The sequence below is a fragment of the Erpetoichthys calabaricus genome, chromosome 2 (assembly GCF_900747795.2).
Source record: "Erpetoichthys calabaricus chromosome 2, fErpCal1.3, whole genome shotgun sequence".
Lineage (NCBI taxonomy): Eukaryota > Metazoa > Chordata > Cladistia > Polypteriformes > Polypteridae > Erpetoichthys > Erpetoichthys calabaricus.
In genome coordinates this window covers 328,379,350-328,395,369 of record NC_041395.2, presented here as the reverse complement: position 1 = coordinate 328,395,369, position 16,020 = coordinate 328,379,350, and the positions used below count along the sequence as shown (strand labels likewise).

The following is a 16,020-nucleotide window of genomic DNA, read 5'->3' as shown; positions in this document are numbered from 1 at the left end:
CTCAAAGGAAACACCCCAGTTCTCTACAATATTGAATTTATTTTACCACCAGCATCCTTCCTCCAACCCCCGTTCTTTGAAGTTTATGTATGTAAGTGTTCAACAATTCTTCTTCTTCTTTCGGCTCCTCCCGTTAGGAGTTGCCACAGCGGATCATCTTCTTCCATGTCTTTCTGTCCTCTGCATCTTGCTCTGTTACACCCACCCCCTGCATGTCCTCTCTCACCACATCCATAAACCTCCTCTTAGGCCTTCCTCTTTTCCTCTTCCCTGGCAGCTCTATCCTTAGCATCCTTCTCCCAATATACTCAGCATCTCTCCTCTGCACATGTCCAAACCAACGCAATCTCGCCTCTCTGACTTTGTCTCCCAGCCGTCCAACTTGAGCTGACCCTCTAATGTACTCATTTCTAATCCTATCCATCCTCGTCACACCCAATGCAAATGTTAGCATCTTTAAACTTTGCTACCTCCAGCTCTGTCTCCTGCTTTCTGGTCAGTGCCATCGTCTCCAACCCATATAACATAGCTGGTCTCCACTACCGTCCTGTAGACCTTCCCTTTCACTCTTGCTGATACCCATCTGTCACAAATCACTCCTGACACTCTTCTCCACCCATTCCACTCTGCCTGCACTCTCTTTTTCACCTCTCTTCCACAATCCCCATTACTCTGTTCTGTTGATCCCAAATATATAAACTCATCCACCTTCGCCAACTCTACTCCCTGCATCCTCATCATTCCACTGACCTCCCTCTCATTCACACACATGTATTCTGTCTTGTACCTACTGACCTTCATTCCCTCTCCTCTCTAGAGCATAACTCCACCTCTCCAGGGTCTCCTCAACCTGCTCTCTACTATCGCTACAGATCATAATGTCATCAGCAAACATCATAGTCCACGGGACTCCTGTCTAATCTCGTCCTGTCAACCTGTCCATCACCATTGCAAATAAGAAAGGGCTCAGAGCCGATCCCTGATGTAATCCCACCTCCGCGTTGAATACATTCGTTCGACCACAGTCACACGTCCCTCGTACATATCCTGTACAACTCTTACGTACTTCTCTGCCACTCCTGACTTCCTCATAATCCGTGTATTTTATACCACATTGTGAGGAGTAAGAAGAAGCTGACAGAACAGGAAGAAGTCTGTGTACCCAAGGAGGTCACTTGCTAACATCTTCTTGTTCAAAACGCATTTCATTTTCCATGAAGATCGCCACCTTGTCTGTTTTTTCTGTGCAGGGCAGCTGCTCGTTTGTACTTTGCTGCCTGATTATCAGCATTTATAGTTGTGCTTTTCTGCTTGTCCTGTTTGGTGTAAATCAGGAACCAATCCTGAATGGAATGCCAGCCTTTCATAAAGAATGCACACTCAAAACTTTAAGTTTTACTTATAAAAAATCAATTCAGAGTGCCTACCGGAAGAGCATGCCAACTTCACCCAGAAGATAACCTTGGCTAGAATGTTAACCCAGTGCTCTAGAGCAGCAAGGCAGAAGTGTTAATGCATGTTAACTAAATATTAACTAAAACAACAGAAGTACTAAGAGGTATTATTTATTTTATATGGTGTGTTTCAGTACTGAACAAAGTCTCGGCACTCCTTATAGGCCCAGAGCTCTAGTAAAATTGTTTCTAGTGAGTTGGGGGCAGCACCTAAGCCATCAGCCTCCACTGCCTAGGTTGTGAGTTACCCAGGGTCATAAAGGGCACAGCAACTGCTAGCCTGCAGTTCTAAAAGTGACACTAAGCTCCTGAACTGATGTCCCACATGATTGATGGTTTGGATTTCGTGTATGATGTGCTGGAATGGGAGTGCATGATCAGTGCTGCTCCCTTAAAGGCCCAACATCTTGGGTTCAAATCCCGTGCCTTGTCACTGTCTGTGTGAAGTTTGTATGTTTGTCCCATGTCTGTATGGGTTTTCCTTGCACATCTAAAAGATGTATGTTACATTAATTAGCAACTTGATATTCAGTATGTAAGTGCAGTGCAGCTGTTGTGTTTGCTGGTTCATGAAACTCAAAAAATACTTCACAATACAAAGTAGGCCTGGCCCGGAAACTCCAATTCAGGCACTCAAAAAGAGCCGAGCCGATATTCTTCACAAAGTAAGAGGAGGAAACCAATCGAGAAATAAAATTATTTAAAAAAAATCTTAGTAATTATAAAGTTTGATAAATAAATCAATACTCTCTTCATTGGGTGTGATCTTTCATCGCAGTGACCAGTAATAGAAAATTTCAAATATAATGCCAGTAAAACAGTTTCTTCAAGGCTTGCTCCTATTTGTGCCCAGTAGCATTTCTTGACACACTTCTGCTGAATAGTTCATTGGCTGGAAGTCCTCAGTACTAGTTTGTCAGAGAGAGGATGTACAGCATTGTTCAGTTTTGTCTTTATCCTCACCTCCACTACTACCTCCAGCAGGTCCAGAGTGCACCCTTTAGCTGAGCCTGCCTTCTTATTTGGCTTGTTGATTTGCTGGGCCTTTCTTGAAGTGATGTTACTGGCCTAGAAGACCACAGAGAAAATACTTATGACAATACACCATTCAAATGCCTTGTTGGCTTCTCTCTTCTTGTAAAAAGGTAGATTACCCTTTTGGGACTCTATCTATCTATCTATCTATCTATCTATCTATCTATCTATCTATCTATCTATCTATCTATCTATCTATCTATCTTCTATCTATCTATCTATCTATCTATCTATCTATCTATCTATCTATTATTATAGTGCCTTTCACATCTATCTATCTATCTATCTATCTATCTATCTATCTATCTATCTATCTATCTATCTATCTATCTATCTATCTATCTATCTATCTATCTATCTATCTATTATATATAGTGCCTTATCTATCTATCTATCTATCTATCTATCTATCTATCTATCTATCTATCTATCTATCTATCTATCTATCTATCTATCTATCTATCTATCTCTATCTATCTATCTATCTATCTATCAGCAAGCCAGAATTATATTGTACTACAGTGGAATTGGAAACAGTGATGAATGAGTAAGTGAGTGATGAGTGAATTGCCTATTCATCTTTGCAATGTTTAGTAATGAAAACCCTTCATATCAGATTACATATGATATCAGTGGAACTATTTCATTCAGAAATAATTACTACTGCTTTGCAATAATATGTTTCTATGTATATACAGTAAGACCTTGGTTGTCTCATGTACAGAGTACAATAATATTTTTATTTGAACTGGGAAGTTCCAAGTAGGAAGTTTCAACTGGAATGCCCCCACAAGTTGGATTTCCTACTTGGAAAGTCATGAGAGCCTCACCAAACCCAGCCACAAATCCTATATTGCTGCAATATTATACTGTTTATTAGCACTACTGTTTACTGTATTTGTATCTCATTAAATCAGTTATATACACAGTTCTTTTCAACTTCTATCTGTGGACATGTTGCTATGGTGTTTGGATGCACAAAATACCATGTTTTATGTTATTATCAGCTTGTTGAGTTGTTGTCTGTATTCTGAAAAATCAAGCACAACAAAGGTTTTCCTGGAGGTGTCCATATTGGTTTTTTGAGTATTTTACTGGAACGTGGTCAACTCAGGTGTGACGTTATTCCGACTTCCAAAATAAATGGAATGCAGCATTACTTGCATACAACACCCATACATCTAACATACGTACATAAACATAACAACACGTCCTCACTCTTTGGCACCATGGTAACTCAAAACGTTTGTCTTTGTTTATCTTAAATGGCTACCTTACCTAAAAAATATGTGTCTTCTTCACCTGAAAAAATCTCAGAAATCTAACTATAATTTATTTTTAAAATTTTGTTAAAACTGCTCGTGCTCACTAGGTGTGAAATAGGCTACATATTCAAAGTAGGACGTGGCCGTAGGTGGGTATAGAAAAGCATCACCCCCATTAAAAATACTCACATTTTGCTGCATTATAGCTTAAAATGAAAACACAGACAAAATTTATTTTTTTCAGCTCTATTTATTTGATGTAGCCAATAACATCCAATTCAAAGATATAATAGCAACAATTCGAAAAATAATCTATAAATGTCTATGCGTGGAAGGAAGTGTGTGTGTCTGTCTGGCCCGGAAGTGAGAGATGGAGTCGGGGTAAGGGCTTCAACTCCGAGGAAACAGAAAACTCGCTTAGCCGCTAACACACAAGTGAAGCCAGCACGTCAGCAAAACGAAACCTCAGAAGAAAGACAAAGTCACTTTTGCCGCTAACATTGGCAAAACGGTGTCCCTTTTACTTTTCCTCCTGCCGCTAATGCACAAGCGATGTGAAACTGTGGAAAACGAATCCTCAATAGTTTCTAGGATCCTGTGCTTTTTACAGCACAGGCCTACACAGCTAGTAATAAATAAAAAACAACAATTGCTGAGACTGATAAAGGATCACCCTCACCCATACCTGTAAACTCAATCGGTTATCATTTTCTCCATATCTGTAATCATGATTGGTTCAGCATAAAAACAGCCAACTGAAAGTAAACAATGAGCTGTGGATGGCAACGCACTTTCAAAAGATCTCAGGGATAAAGTTGTGGACAGGCACAAGTAAAGAGATAGATACAAAATATTTTCAAAGCTTTATCAATCCATAGGAGTCCATAATCAAGAAGTGGAAAGTGTTTGGTCCTACTAAGACCCTCCCTAAATCAGATCGTCCCTCCAAACTGGATGGAAGAGTGATAAGGAAACTGGTCAGAGTGGCTACCAATAGGTGAGTGGGAAACTTTGAAGCAGTTGCAGCACTAGATGGCAAAGAGTAGTTATTGTGTGTATGTGACAATAATATCACAAATGCTCTACAAATATGGCTTGTACTGGAGAGTTGCAAGAAAACGCCACGTCCCAACTAATGCCACATTAAGTCTCATTTGAGCTCTGCCACCTTGATCACTCAGAGGCCAAGTATATAAAGGTGTATCATATGAATAGACAGGAGCCATAAAAAGGTTTGGGGCAGCCACCCGTATTTTGTTTCCTGGCTGCAAAATTTAGATTAAATGGTGTACAGGTTTGAGTCCAACACAGAAGTGCCTGGATGAGGCAAAGATGGTGGCTTTAAGGAATAGTAGAGGAAGTGACATCATTGGGACTGGAACCGGAAGTTGCATCATCAAGGCCAGGTGGGATTTCCCGTAACTGGTCTGCAGTATTAAGAGAGAAAGGATTAGTGCACCTCGCCACTCCCTGGTCTGGCGTGGAATTATCCTCATCCGAGCCCTTCAGCTGCCTCCCATTCGCACGTGTGTGACAGGTGTTATGGTCAGATAAGACTCAAATTGATTTATTTGGTCTCAACGCCAAATGGTACACCTGGCGGAAAGCCAATACAGCTCACTATCCAAAACACACCATACCTACTGTTAAGCATGGAGGAGGTAGCATCCTGTTGTGGGGGTGTTTCACTGCAGCAGGAACTGGAGCAAGCACTTGTCAGGGTAGAAGAAAAAATGGTTGGGGCAAAATATTGTCAAAAACTTGAAGAAAAACTGCTGCCCTCTTTCAGAAAGCTGAAGATGGGAAGAAGGTTCACCTTTCAACATGATAATGACCCGAAGCATACAGCAAAGTTGACCACACTGTGGCTAAAAGTGAATGTCCTTGCATGGCCTAGTCAGAGCCCAGACTTAAACCCTTTGGAAAATCTGTGAAATGACTTGAAGTTTGCAGTCCACCAGCAGTTCACCGTCCAGTCTGACTCGGCTTGAACATTTCTGTAATGACGAGTGAGCACATATTGTTCAGTCAAGATGTGCAAAGTTGGAACAGAAGGAACCCAACAGACTCAGTTCTGTAATTAAAACAAAATGTGGTTTTACAAAGTACTGACACAGGTTTGGGGGGGGGGGGGGGGGGGGGGGGGGGGGGTGATGATCATTTATCAATTCAAATTTTATCAGTTTTTTTATTTATTATTACCGTATATACTCAAATATAAGTCGGGTCTTGAAACCCGAAAAAATTGACCCTGACTTATACGCCCGTTCAAAAATTCGACACTTAGTATTTTTTTTTTTACATCTTGCCTCCTCCAATCTCGCATCAGTTTCTCAGACGCCTTGTATTTTGTTGCAGCAGCACAGTTACCAATTTCTTTTTCTACTTCAACAACGTTTAATTTAAAACCAGCTTCATATTTTCTTCTGTTCGAACGCTCCATTGTAGATAAGGGATGCTCTTACGATAAAAGTGCATGAGGGGGTGAGAAACAAAAACACAAATCAGTGCAAACGTTGCTTCGGAATAGTTTGGGCTTTACCATGTGGTCACGTTGACAAAATAGAGAGAGAGGGGTTAGGAGCCCACGCTGATACAGCGCATTGCCGCACCCACATAGAAAAAAAAATAAGACAGTGTGCCCCGTTGTTACTCTAACAGGTGGGCGTTAGCATATCATAATCTCTTTGACCAATAGCGTGACTTTTCTGCATTCGAGTTATACGACTGACATTATAAAATACGAGAAATTATACTGTAAAAGCAAGTCCTGACTTATCCGCGGGAGAACTTATTCGCGAGTATATACTGTATTATTTTTGTGAACTGTTGCTATTGTGTCTTTGACTTGGATGGTTATAGGTTGTATCGAGGGAATAAAACTGAAAAAAATATTTTTGTGTATTTTCATTTTAGCAACAAAATAAAGCAAAGTAACAAAGTAATGCAACAAAATGTGAATATTTTTGAAGGGGGTGATTCTTTCATATACCCACTCTAATAGGTGTCTATGGTGACCAACGCTGGACAACAGCAGACTGTATCATAAACATTCATGAAAAAAATCTTATATTACTTGTGTCACAAATTGCACACATCAAGTCCTCCAGTTATATGCTTGCAATTGGCAAAACACATGCATTTTTGGTACAATTTTTGTAAATAAGTACATTCAAGTGAGCAGTACATTGCTATTGACATTTACACAGAGTAGCTCTGGACAAACGTTTTCTAATGCTCAGCAAGGTGTTTGCAAGTCCTCCCCTTTATTTGTTTCATCTAAAGACTCTGACTGTCCACCTCATTCCAGTTTCAAAGGCATGCTGCTAAGGGAACTGGTGACCTTAAATTGAGAAAAAGGTCAGTTAGGCCACTTGCGTAAAAAGGCTGACCTTTAGACACTTAGTGATTGAAATTCCAGTGGCAAAGATTTGTACCGGTTAACCTGGAGTGCTTGTGTGACTACTGCACGTACGATATGTAGTGTGTGCGTGCTCTTGAAGGATTTGGGGACAAAGGTTGCAAATAATTTTCTGAAATGTACACAGGTGGATAAGTGGCTGGACATGATCAACATGCTGTTACGTTTTACTTCATCACCTTAGCAAATATTAAGTATGTATGTGGGAAACGGCCCCCGGAATAGATTTAGACATTCATCATTTTACAAATCTTTCTCTCTCTTTAATCCATACTGACAGAGATTTTCTAACTTTAATCCCTTTCTAGGAAACAGATGACATGCTCAGAATAAAAACTTAATTCAGTGAAAAAGTAACGCTTCTTATGTATCAGTAGACTGCACTTTCTTATCCTGGAGACAATGTATACTTCCATTAACTTGTAGTTCGATTAAAGATCCATCCATCTATTATCCAACCTGCTATATCCTAACTACAGGGTCACGGGGGTCTGCTGGAGCCAATCCCAGCCAACACAGGGTGCAAGGCAGGAAACAAACTCCGGGCAGGGCGCCAGACCACCACAGGGCACACACACCCACACACCAAGCACACACTAGGGACAATTTAGGTTCGATTAAAGATATGACCATCAAATATAACTGGATTTGTCACATTAGTATCTTGGCTGTTTTGCAAGTTTTACAGTTGACATTGAATACTCTAGTATGTCAGTGCGAACAATGAGTTAAGCTCACCCTGAAGGTTATGGAGTAATCTATCCACAGATTATGCAATTTTCAACCACTTAATACTAGTGCCTCTGTTGTGGAGCCTGCATTCTTTTGCAGCTTGGTTAAAACCAAGAAAACAATAAGCAACTCTACAAAAGGCCATCAAAACATGATAGCTAGGACATGTCCATTTTTTAGCTTATCCATTCATCTATTCATTAGTTTCCTGAGACTGCTGTGATAATTGAGTGGTCATTGGGAATAGCAGCTTCAACTGTACAGCGCACGTATGCATGCCAATTTAAAGGTGCCAATTCACAGAAACACACATCTTTTAACATTAGGGAGGGAACCAGAGTACCTTGTATGATTTTGTATTTCAGGATTTATGATATTTTGGATTTAAGATGGAGGTTGGAAGATTAATTCTCATTTTTGCAGAGCTAGTGTTATTTAATTGCACTTTAAATAGTAAGTCTGCCCATCCTGTCTATTATGGAAACTACTCAGATCAAGCATTTCTGCAGGTGGCTGAAACCTGAAGGAGCCAATAAAATAAAAAAAAAAAATGCACTTCCACAAAAATGCTCTGAAACAAAAGCAAGCTCCGTAGAGCATAAAAGACGAAATGGTGTTGCCTAAAACAAAAGGCAATCCAGGGGCGCAAGGTCAAAAACAGAGCAAACAGGTCAAAAGTCTAGTAATTCGTAAAGCACATAAAAAAGTCCCAAGTAAACGCGCCAACTCCCTGGTACGTTCAAAATGAACCACCAAGAACTGTGGAATACCCTCCGCATTTGTAGAGTAGAGGGCAGTTCCTGGCCCTAATTGGCGGGTTGCCCTGCCTCTTGGGAGGACCAGCCACAAAACACATGGGACGTACGTAACACAGGTAGCCTAAAGACAAAATCACAAGAACAATGCACATAATCGACAAAAGCAGCTTTAACATAAAGAAGTGGCACAAAGAAAGACATGAAACTAGACTTGGAACCCAAGCCAGGAGAAGAACCCTGTGAAGCAAGACACTGTCTGACAGACCCGGTGCCTGTGCCAAGGCTTTACAGTTCAGCCACCATCTCTGCCTATTTTCTATTTTTTCTGTTTTATATTGTGATGTGTGAGTCCCTGTCTTGCACCCCAAAACACAAGGCTGAGTTTCAGTACTTTAGGAAATCCAGAGTTTATTCAGCTTGAAACAGAATCAGCAGGGTTATTTATGGTAGCGGGATCTACCACTCTGCTATACACAGACACAGCACTCAGTCAGGGTCGTGGCCAGGTTAGTGGCCAAGTAACACTGTTGCACAGCGTGACTGTGATCGACTTAGATTTGTGTTCACAGAGAGCTGCTACAGTGCTCAGAGTCTGTGGTTGCCCCAGCAACTGATAGGCTCTCTTCCATAGATGTGGCAATCGCACTTCAGGACGTTCTTTGGTGAGTCGTCCCGGTGGGGGGTAGGTGCCAAAAGAGTTTAGAAACCTTACAATATATATATATGATTTATATGATCTGGATGGGAACATAAGTAACAAGTTAGATAAATTTGCAGATGATATCACACTAAATGGATTAGCAGATAATCTCAGATCCGTTAAATCTTTACAGAGGGACTTGGGCAGCATACAGACTTGGGCAGATTTGTGGCAGATGAAATTTAATGTAAACAGATATGAAGTTATTACATGTAGGAAGTAAAAATGTTAGGTTTCAATATACAATGGGAGGTCTGAAAATCGAAAGTAGAAGAATTTAGGAGTCGTAGTGGACTCAGCACTATCAACTGCCAGTGTTCAGAAGCTATTAAGAAGGCTAACAGAATTTGAGGTTATATAGCACCTTGATGTGTGGAGTACAAATCACAGGAGGTTCTGCTCAAGCTTTATAACACACTGGTGAGGCCTCATCTGGAGTATTGGGTGCAGTTTTGGTCTCCAGGCTACAAAAAGGACACATCAGCACAAGAAAAGGTCCAGAGAAGAGCAACTAGGCTGAGTCCAGGGCTACAGGGGATGAGTTAGGAGGAAAGATTAAAAGAGTTGAGCCTTTACAGTTTAAGGAGAAGAAGATTAAGAAGAGACCTGACTGAAGTGTTTAAAATTATGAAGGGAATTAGTCCAGTGGCTCCAGACTGTGACTTTAAAATGAGTTCATTAAGAACTCGGGGACACTTTGGAAACTCAGTAAATTGCACACAAACATTAGGAAGTTTTTCTTCACACAGAGAACCACAGACACATGTAATAAGTGACAAGTAGTGTGGTAAACAGTAGGACTTTAGGGACTTTCAAAACTCGACTTAATGTTATTTTAGAAGAATTCAGTGGATAGAAGTGGTGGGCTTTGTTGGGCTTAATGGCCTGTTCTCGTCTAGGTTGTTCTAACGTTCTAATGAGTCTTATGTTCGTCAGGTCCAAACACCCATATTCCTTATTTCTTGTAGCTGCATTAAATGCATGATATGTCTTGGTGAGCACTTTTGGTTGTCAGCACTCACAAAATCCTGCCCCTATGACTTAAGAAAAAAAACAAACCTGTCTGATTTTATCGAGGCAAGTTGCGGATTGGGGATGTCAGATTACATGACTGAGAGTAAAGGGAGGCACATTGTAACTGCCTCTAACTCCCTAAGGTTATGAGAATGAAATCTGTGACTGAAAATCACTGGAAAGGTCATGTAATATGACTTGGGCTTTACTATTTGCACTTTATACAAGTGACTGGTGACAGAACAGTGACCATAGTTTTGTTGTCAAGTTTACTGATGATACTATGGTTGTAGGACACATGCCTGAAGAGGGTCAATGCCGTTACTTAAATCAAGTGGACTGTTGGCTGCAATAATAAGCTCTTTTCTGTGAATGTTAACAAGGCTAAAGAAATGATATTTGACTTTATGAGGCAGAAATCTGTATATTCAATCTGCATTGTTCTGGGGGAGGAGGTAGCAATAATGACTGAATATAAATAGTTCAGAATTTATTATCATTGCACATAAAAGCACAATAATGACTGAATATAAATAGTTCAGAATTTATTATCATTGCTCATAAAAGCACCAGAACAGACACAATGAAAGAAGTACTGTGAGCTGTCAGGAAGTACCGTAATGCTGCAAAATGTTAAAAGTGAACATCTATTTATGGAGTGAAGCAGCGTTCAACATGATGACACCTCTGGGGAAGAAGCTGTTCCAGGACCTTGACGCTGAGGCCTATATGCTCCCATAACATCTCTGTGATGGCATTAGGGAGAACAGTCCGTGGTTGGGATGGGTGATATCCTGGGTGTTGTTAAAGAATCTCCACAAACAGCTTGTATGGGTGGTAGCTGAACATTAGTGGTGCATTGGGCAGCTTTTCTACCACCTCCTTTTTGATCACACATGGAGCAACTGCTGAACCATGCTGTTACATAATTTGTTAGTAAGCTCTCAATTGAGCAGCTATTAAAATTGCTGAGACAGGTTAGTAGTTTTCAGTTTCCTGAAAAAAAAAATACAGTACAGGCACAACTTGACTTTCATCACTAGGAAGGAGGTGTTAAGGTATCAAAAACGGTCATCCATAATTTGCACACCAGGAACTTGATGCTGTGGAATATTAATGGAAAAAAATATGTTCTAAATAATATCAGTGCTTATATCTCCTTCATAAATGGTGACAGGAATCTTTTGTTGTCCTTTTACTGCTGCATCATCACTTTCAGTTTCATTACCTGATGTTGTGGTCAAAATTTTTAAAAAGCTCCAACAGGTTACTAAACATGCAGCCAAAATTATTGGTCAAGTGTGTGTTTGGCAGAGGGCGATGATGAAGAAACTAGGAATCTATCTATCTATCTATCTATCTATCTATCTATCTATCTATCTATCTATCTATCTATCTATCTATCTATCTATCTATCTATCTATCCTTCAGTAAATCTGGGTGGATAGTCGCTTTCAAGACTCTCACAAAGTGGTCCTGACATTCCTTTGTTCCTACTGCTACTCTGCTTTTATTATGGGTCTAGAGTTTTTCATACAGTATATATTGTGTGACTGTCTAGGTAAAACTCTACTGTCAAGTGTTTATAGTTTTAATATTGATATTAAATTCTGACTTTCATTTGATAATCAACATGCAATATGCCGCCACTCTTGGACATCGTAAGTAGTGTGTATTACAGCCTTGCCTTGACACATCTGTATTACTTACCTTGTAGGAATGGGATGGAACTTTTGGAATACCATCAAACATTTATCCATTTTGTATCTAGTATTGTATCACAACAGTTACATTGCAGCATACTCTGGAAAAGAGTCAATATATTTCTTTGGGTTACCTGTAATACTACATTTTGGACCAATTTTCTCACTTAGGTGTCTTTTTGCAGCACTGGCAAATTGGCTGCATTCATTAGAAATAGTGCTTTCAAATTATGTAAAAACTAGTAACGGCGCACTGCACAATAACATGCAGTGAATACACTTGACATGACCATTCCTAGTTTTCCTCCTCTTTCTCTGTACATTTAGCATTTGTTTGCTCAGAGGTTGATGCGCTTGCTGCTTCCTGAGCAGCTGTTCTGTTCTCCACCCTAGCGGCCCGCTTCTTCTCTTCTTTCGTTAGCATCTTTTCGTGCTAAAACTGATTAAGTCAGTGTTTGTGTGGTAATCACTTAGTACGTTTTCTTTAATGTTTCACTTAAGCTGGCACTTAAGTCTTCAATCTGCCTCAAGAATGATTTATGATATGAAAAGGTAGGGGAAGTAACGGCGAAGGTGATAAGGATGAGAACGGCGCCCGTATGCATGTGTCACACAGCCACCCTGCTGGCCACTGCCGAGAGTTGATTCTACAATAAAATAAAATAAAAATAAAAAGAGGAATAACCTTGGAGGTCAATCATCACCAGCAAAGCAGATAGTAGACATCATGTAGTATATGTGTACCAAATTTCAGGTCAATAGGTTAAACGGTTTGCGAGCTACAGGCGATTTAAAATCCTAGACAGACAAATGGACAGCCACGGTAGCATATCTATATATATATATAAAATCCCTATGTGCGTCCAGGTGTCCATGTGTGGGTGTCTTCTGATGAAGTGTGCATGCGTGGGGCACGGTGCGACGTGCGATATTACTGTCAGAGAAAGTTAGAGGCGTTTTACGGAAATACAAACCAGTATTACTGCGAGAGGAAATTAAAGGTACACAATACAGTGACGCATATTACAGCCACATACAAGCCAGTATTATTGTCAGAGAAGATTAAAGGCATATTACCGACGCGCACGCCTGTATTACCGCCAGAGAAAATTAAAGGTATATTACGGACGTACAAGCCAGCGGATGTACAAGACGGTATCCTTCAATAAGGGCGCGCACAAAAAGGCGAGCCTCAAAAGGGCGACCTCAAATGGGCGCAGCGAATAAAGGCGCGCGTAAATAAAGATCTGCACCTTTGTTGCTTTTCACATATTCCAGAGCCATTTGAACTAAATTATCTACGAACGCCTTTATTCGCCGCGCTCAATTGAGGTCGCCCTTTTGAAGCTCGCCTTTTTGTGCGCGCCCTTATTGAATAGAGCCGTACAAGACAGTATTACTGTCACAGAAAATTAAAGACACACAATACACGGCGGCAGCCCACGAAGAACGGTCAGCTCAGCAAGTAAACATCAACAAAAGAAAGGCTGAAAGAAAGAAAAATACGACCAACAAAAAGAATGAGTTCAAAGTCCCTTGCCCATTTAATATAAACTGTTCCTACTAATGCTTATGTACTACTGTTCTAGCACCCGTTATTGTAACGGGCTAAATGACTAGTTATATATAAAGGTAGTGCCCTCCATGATTTATCCCTCTGCTCCACAGTTTAAAATTACAAATTAAACAATTCAGTGCATATTACAGACTTTATTTTAAGAGTACTTGCACACCTTTGGTCACACTATGTAGAAATGACACTTTTTTTACATGGTCTCCCATGTCCATTTCAGGACACCATCATGTTTGGCGTCACAGGTGTTTGTGATTCCTTTGGTGGGTTTCATTGCTTCATAAGGTACCTCGGCTTGCTTCTACCATTGCCATTGTTCAACATGAGGACAAGAGTTGTGCCAATGAAAGTCAAAGAAGCCATTTTGAAGCTGAAAAATAAGAATAAATCCATTTTAGACATCGATAAATCCTTAGGATGACCTAAATCAACTGACTGGAATATCATGAAGAAGAAAGAACGCACTGGTGAGCTCAGAAATCACAAAGGGACTGCTAGGCCAAGGATGACCTCCACTGCTGATGACAGAAGAATCCTCACTGTGGTCAAGAAAAGGCCATCTAACGCCAGTCTGACAGACCAGAAACAGACTTCATGAGGCAGATGTGTGTGTGTGTGTGTGTGTGTGTGTCAGAGATGACTAGAAGAATTTATGGCATGCTATAGGATGTGAGGTCAAGTAGACCTATAAGGGAGTAGTGCTAACCACTGCACCACCATGCTGTCCAGCACAGAAATAGATATTCATAAACAGTGCAACTAAAGTGTAATTTGTTGCAATGTAAATTTGTAAAAACTGCTTATTCATGCCTTTATTGAAAACCGGATACAGATCAAGCTGTTCAGGCTGTGCTGTGATTTTTGTAGGACACTATGCATCCTCTAATCTTTTCTGGTTATATTAGATAGTAATGACCGAAAGAACTTGATCTGATAGTAATGTGGGTCTGAGGTTGTGGGTGGGTATTATTACTCTCTTGTTCTGAACTGATGCCAATTGAAAAGGCTTATCTTAAACCCACAACAGAGTCATCAGTAAGTCAACGTTTTGTTCCAGGTCATGCTTTCACATCTGAACATTGTGTGTTGCAGGACAGTTTGAGAGTCAACCATGGCTGAAGCTCATCAAGCGGTGGCCTTTCAGTTTACTGTGACCCCAGATGGTATTGATCTTCGTCTCAGTCATGAAGCCCTCCGGCAAGTCTACCTTTCTGGGGTGCATTCCTGGAAAAAGAAGTTCATCAGGTTCAAGGTACTGTCAAAGTTTGTTTTTCTTTTATTTGATTTTTAGAGGATTCTTTATATAGTCCCAATTCCAAAACAGCTGAGATGGTGTGGAAAATGCTAATAAAAACAAAAGGGAGTAATATGTCAATTATAATCCTGAACTATGTTGAAAATGCTACAACACCTTATTTGATGTTTTATCTCCTGAATTTAATTATATCATTTGAAATATACAGTCATGTTCAATCTGGTGACTGCAACATACTCAAAAAGTTGTCACAGTCGAGTGCTTACCACTTTCTCACATTTCCATTTGTTTTAATAACCGTTAGCGTTTGGGCACTGAAGACACAAGTTGGTTAGCAATTGGAACTTCCCCCATTCAGTTATTATTCAGGTCTTCAGTTGCACAATTTTACAAGGCTGTCATTACCATATTTTGTGCTTCATAATGCACCACACAGGTCAGGAATACAAGCAGGCCAATCTCATACCCGCACTCTCTCCTTCTGCCGCAGTGTGGCTTGCCATTGTCCTACAGGAAAATACACGGACATCTTTTGAAAGACAGCACCTTTTACTCTAAAATTTGTACATGCTGTATCTTTCTGCATTATTGGTGGCCCCACAGACTTTTAAGTTACCCATGCCATGGGCACTGACACTCTCCCCATACCATGACAGATGCCGCTGGATTTTGGACCTGTTGCTAATAATAGCTTGGATGGTCCTTTTCCTGTTTGGCTAAGAGAACACTACGGCTGTTTTTTCCAAAAGCTGAAATGTTGACTCGTCAGACCTCAACACATGATTCCATAGTGCTGCTTACCATCTCAGATGAGACGGAGCCCCGAGAAGTCGGCGGCACTTTTGGAAAGTGTTGATGTATGGGTTCTGCTTTGCATTGTAAAACCTTAACTTCTGTGGATGCAGTGATGAATGCTGCTGACTGACAAAGGTTTACTCAAGTAATCCCAAGTCCTTGTCATGGTAATTATTACAGATGCATGATGGTTTTTAAGACAGTTACGCATGAGGGATCAGAGATTATGCACATTCTCAAGTGGTTTTTAGGCTTCCCTTTATGCAGTGAGATTCAACCAGATTCCTTGAATCTTTTATGTACTAGGGGGCTTTG

At 40.4% G+C, this 16,020-nt stretch overlaps 1 protein-coding gene across 2 annotated transcripts in view; it reads left to right on the top strand.

Annotated features, from left to right (window-relative positions):
* Positions 1–16,020, top strand: part of cpt1ab (carnitine palmitoyltransferase 1Ab (liver)) — a 151,057-nt gene that overhangs the window by 41,088 nt on the left and 93,949 nt on the right. For both annotated transcript variants that reach the window (XM_028796018.2, XM_028796019.2), the window contains exon 2: positions 14,748–14,907. In XM_028796018.2, the coding sequence (XP_028651851.2) occupies positions 14,767–14,907 (141 nt within the window). In that variant the 5' untranslated portion in view covers positions 14,748–14,766. The remainder of the gene's footprint in view (positions 1–14,747; positions 14,908–16,020) is intronic.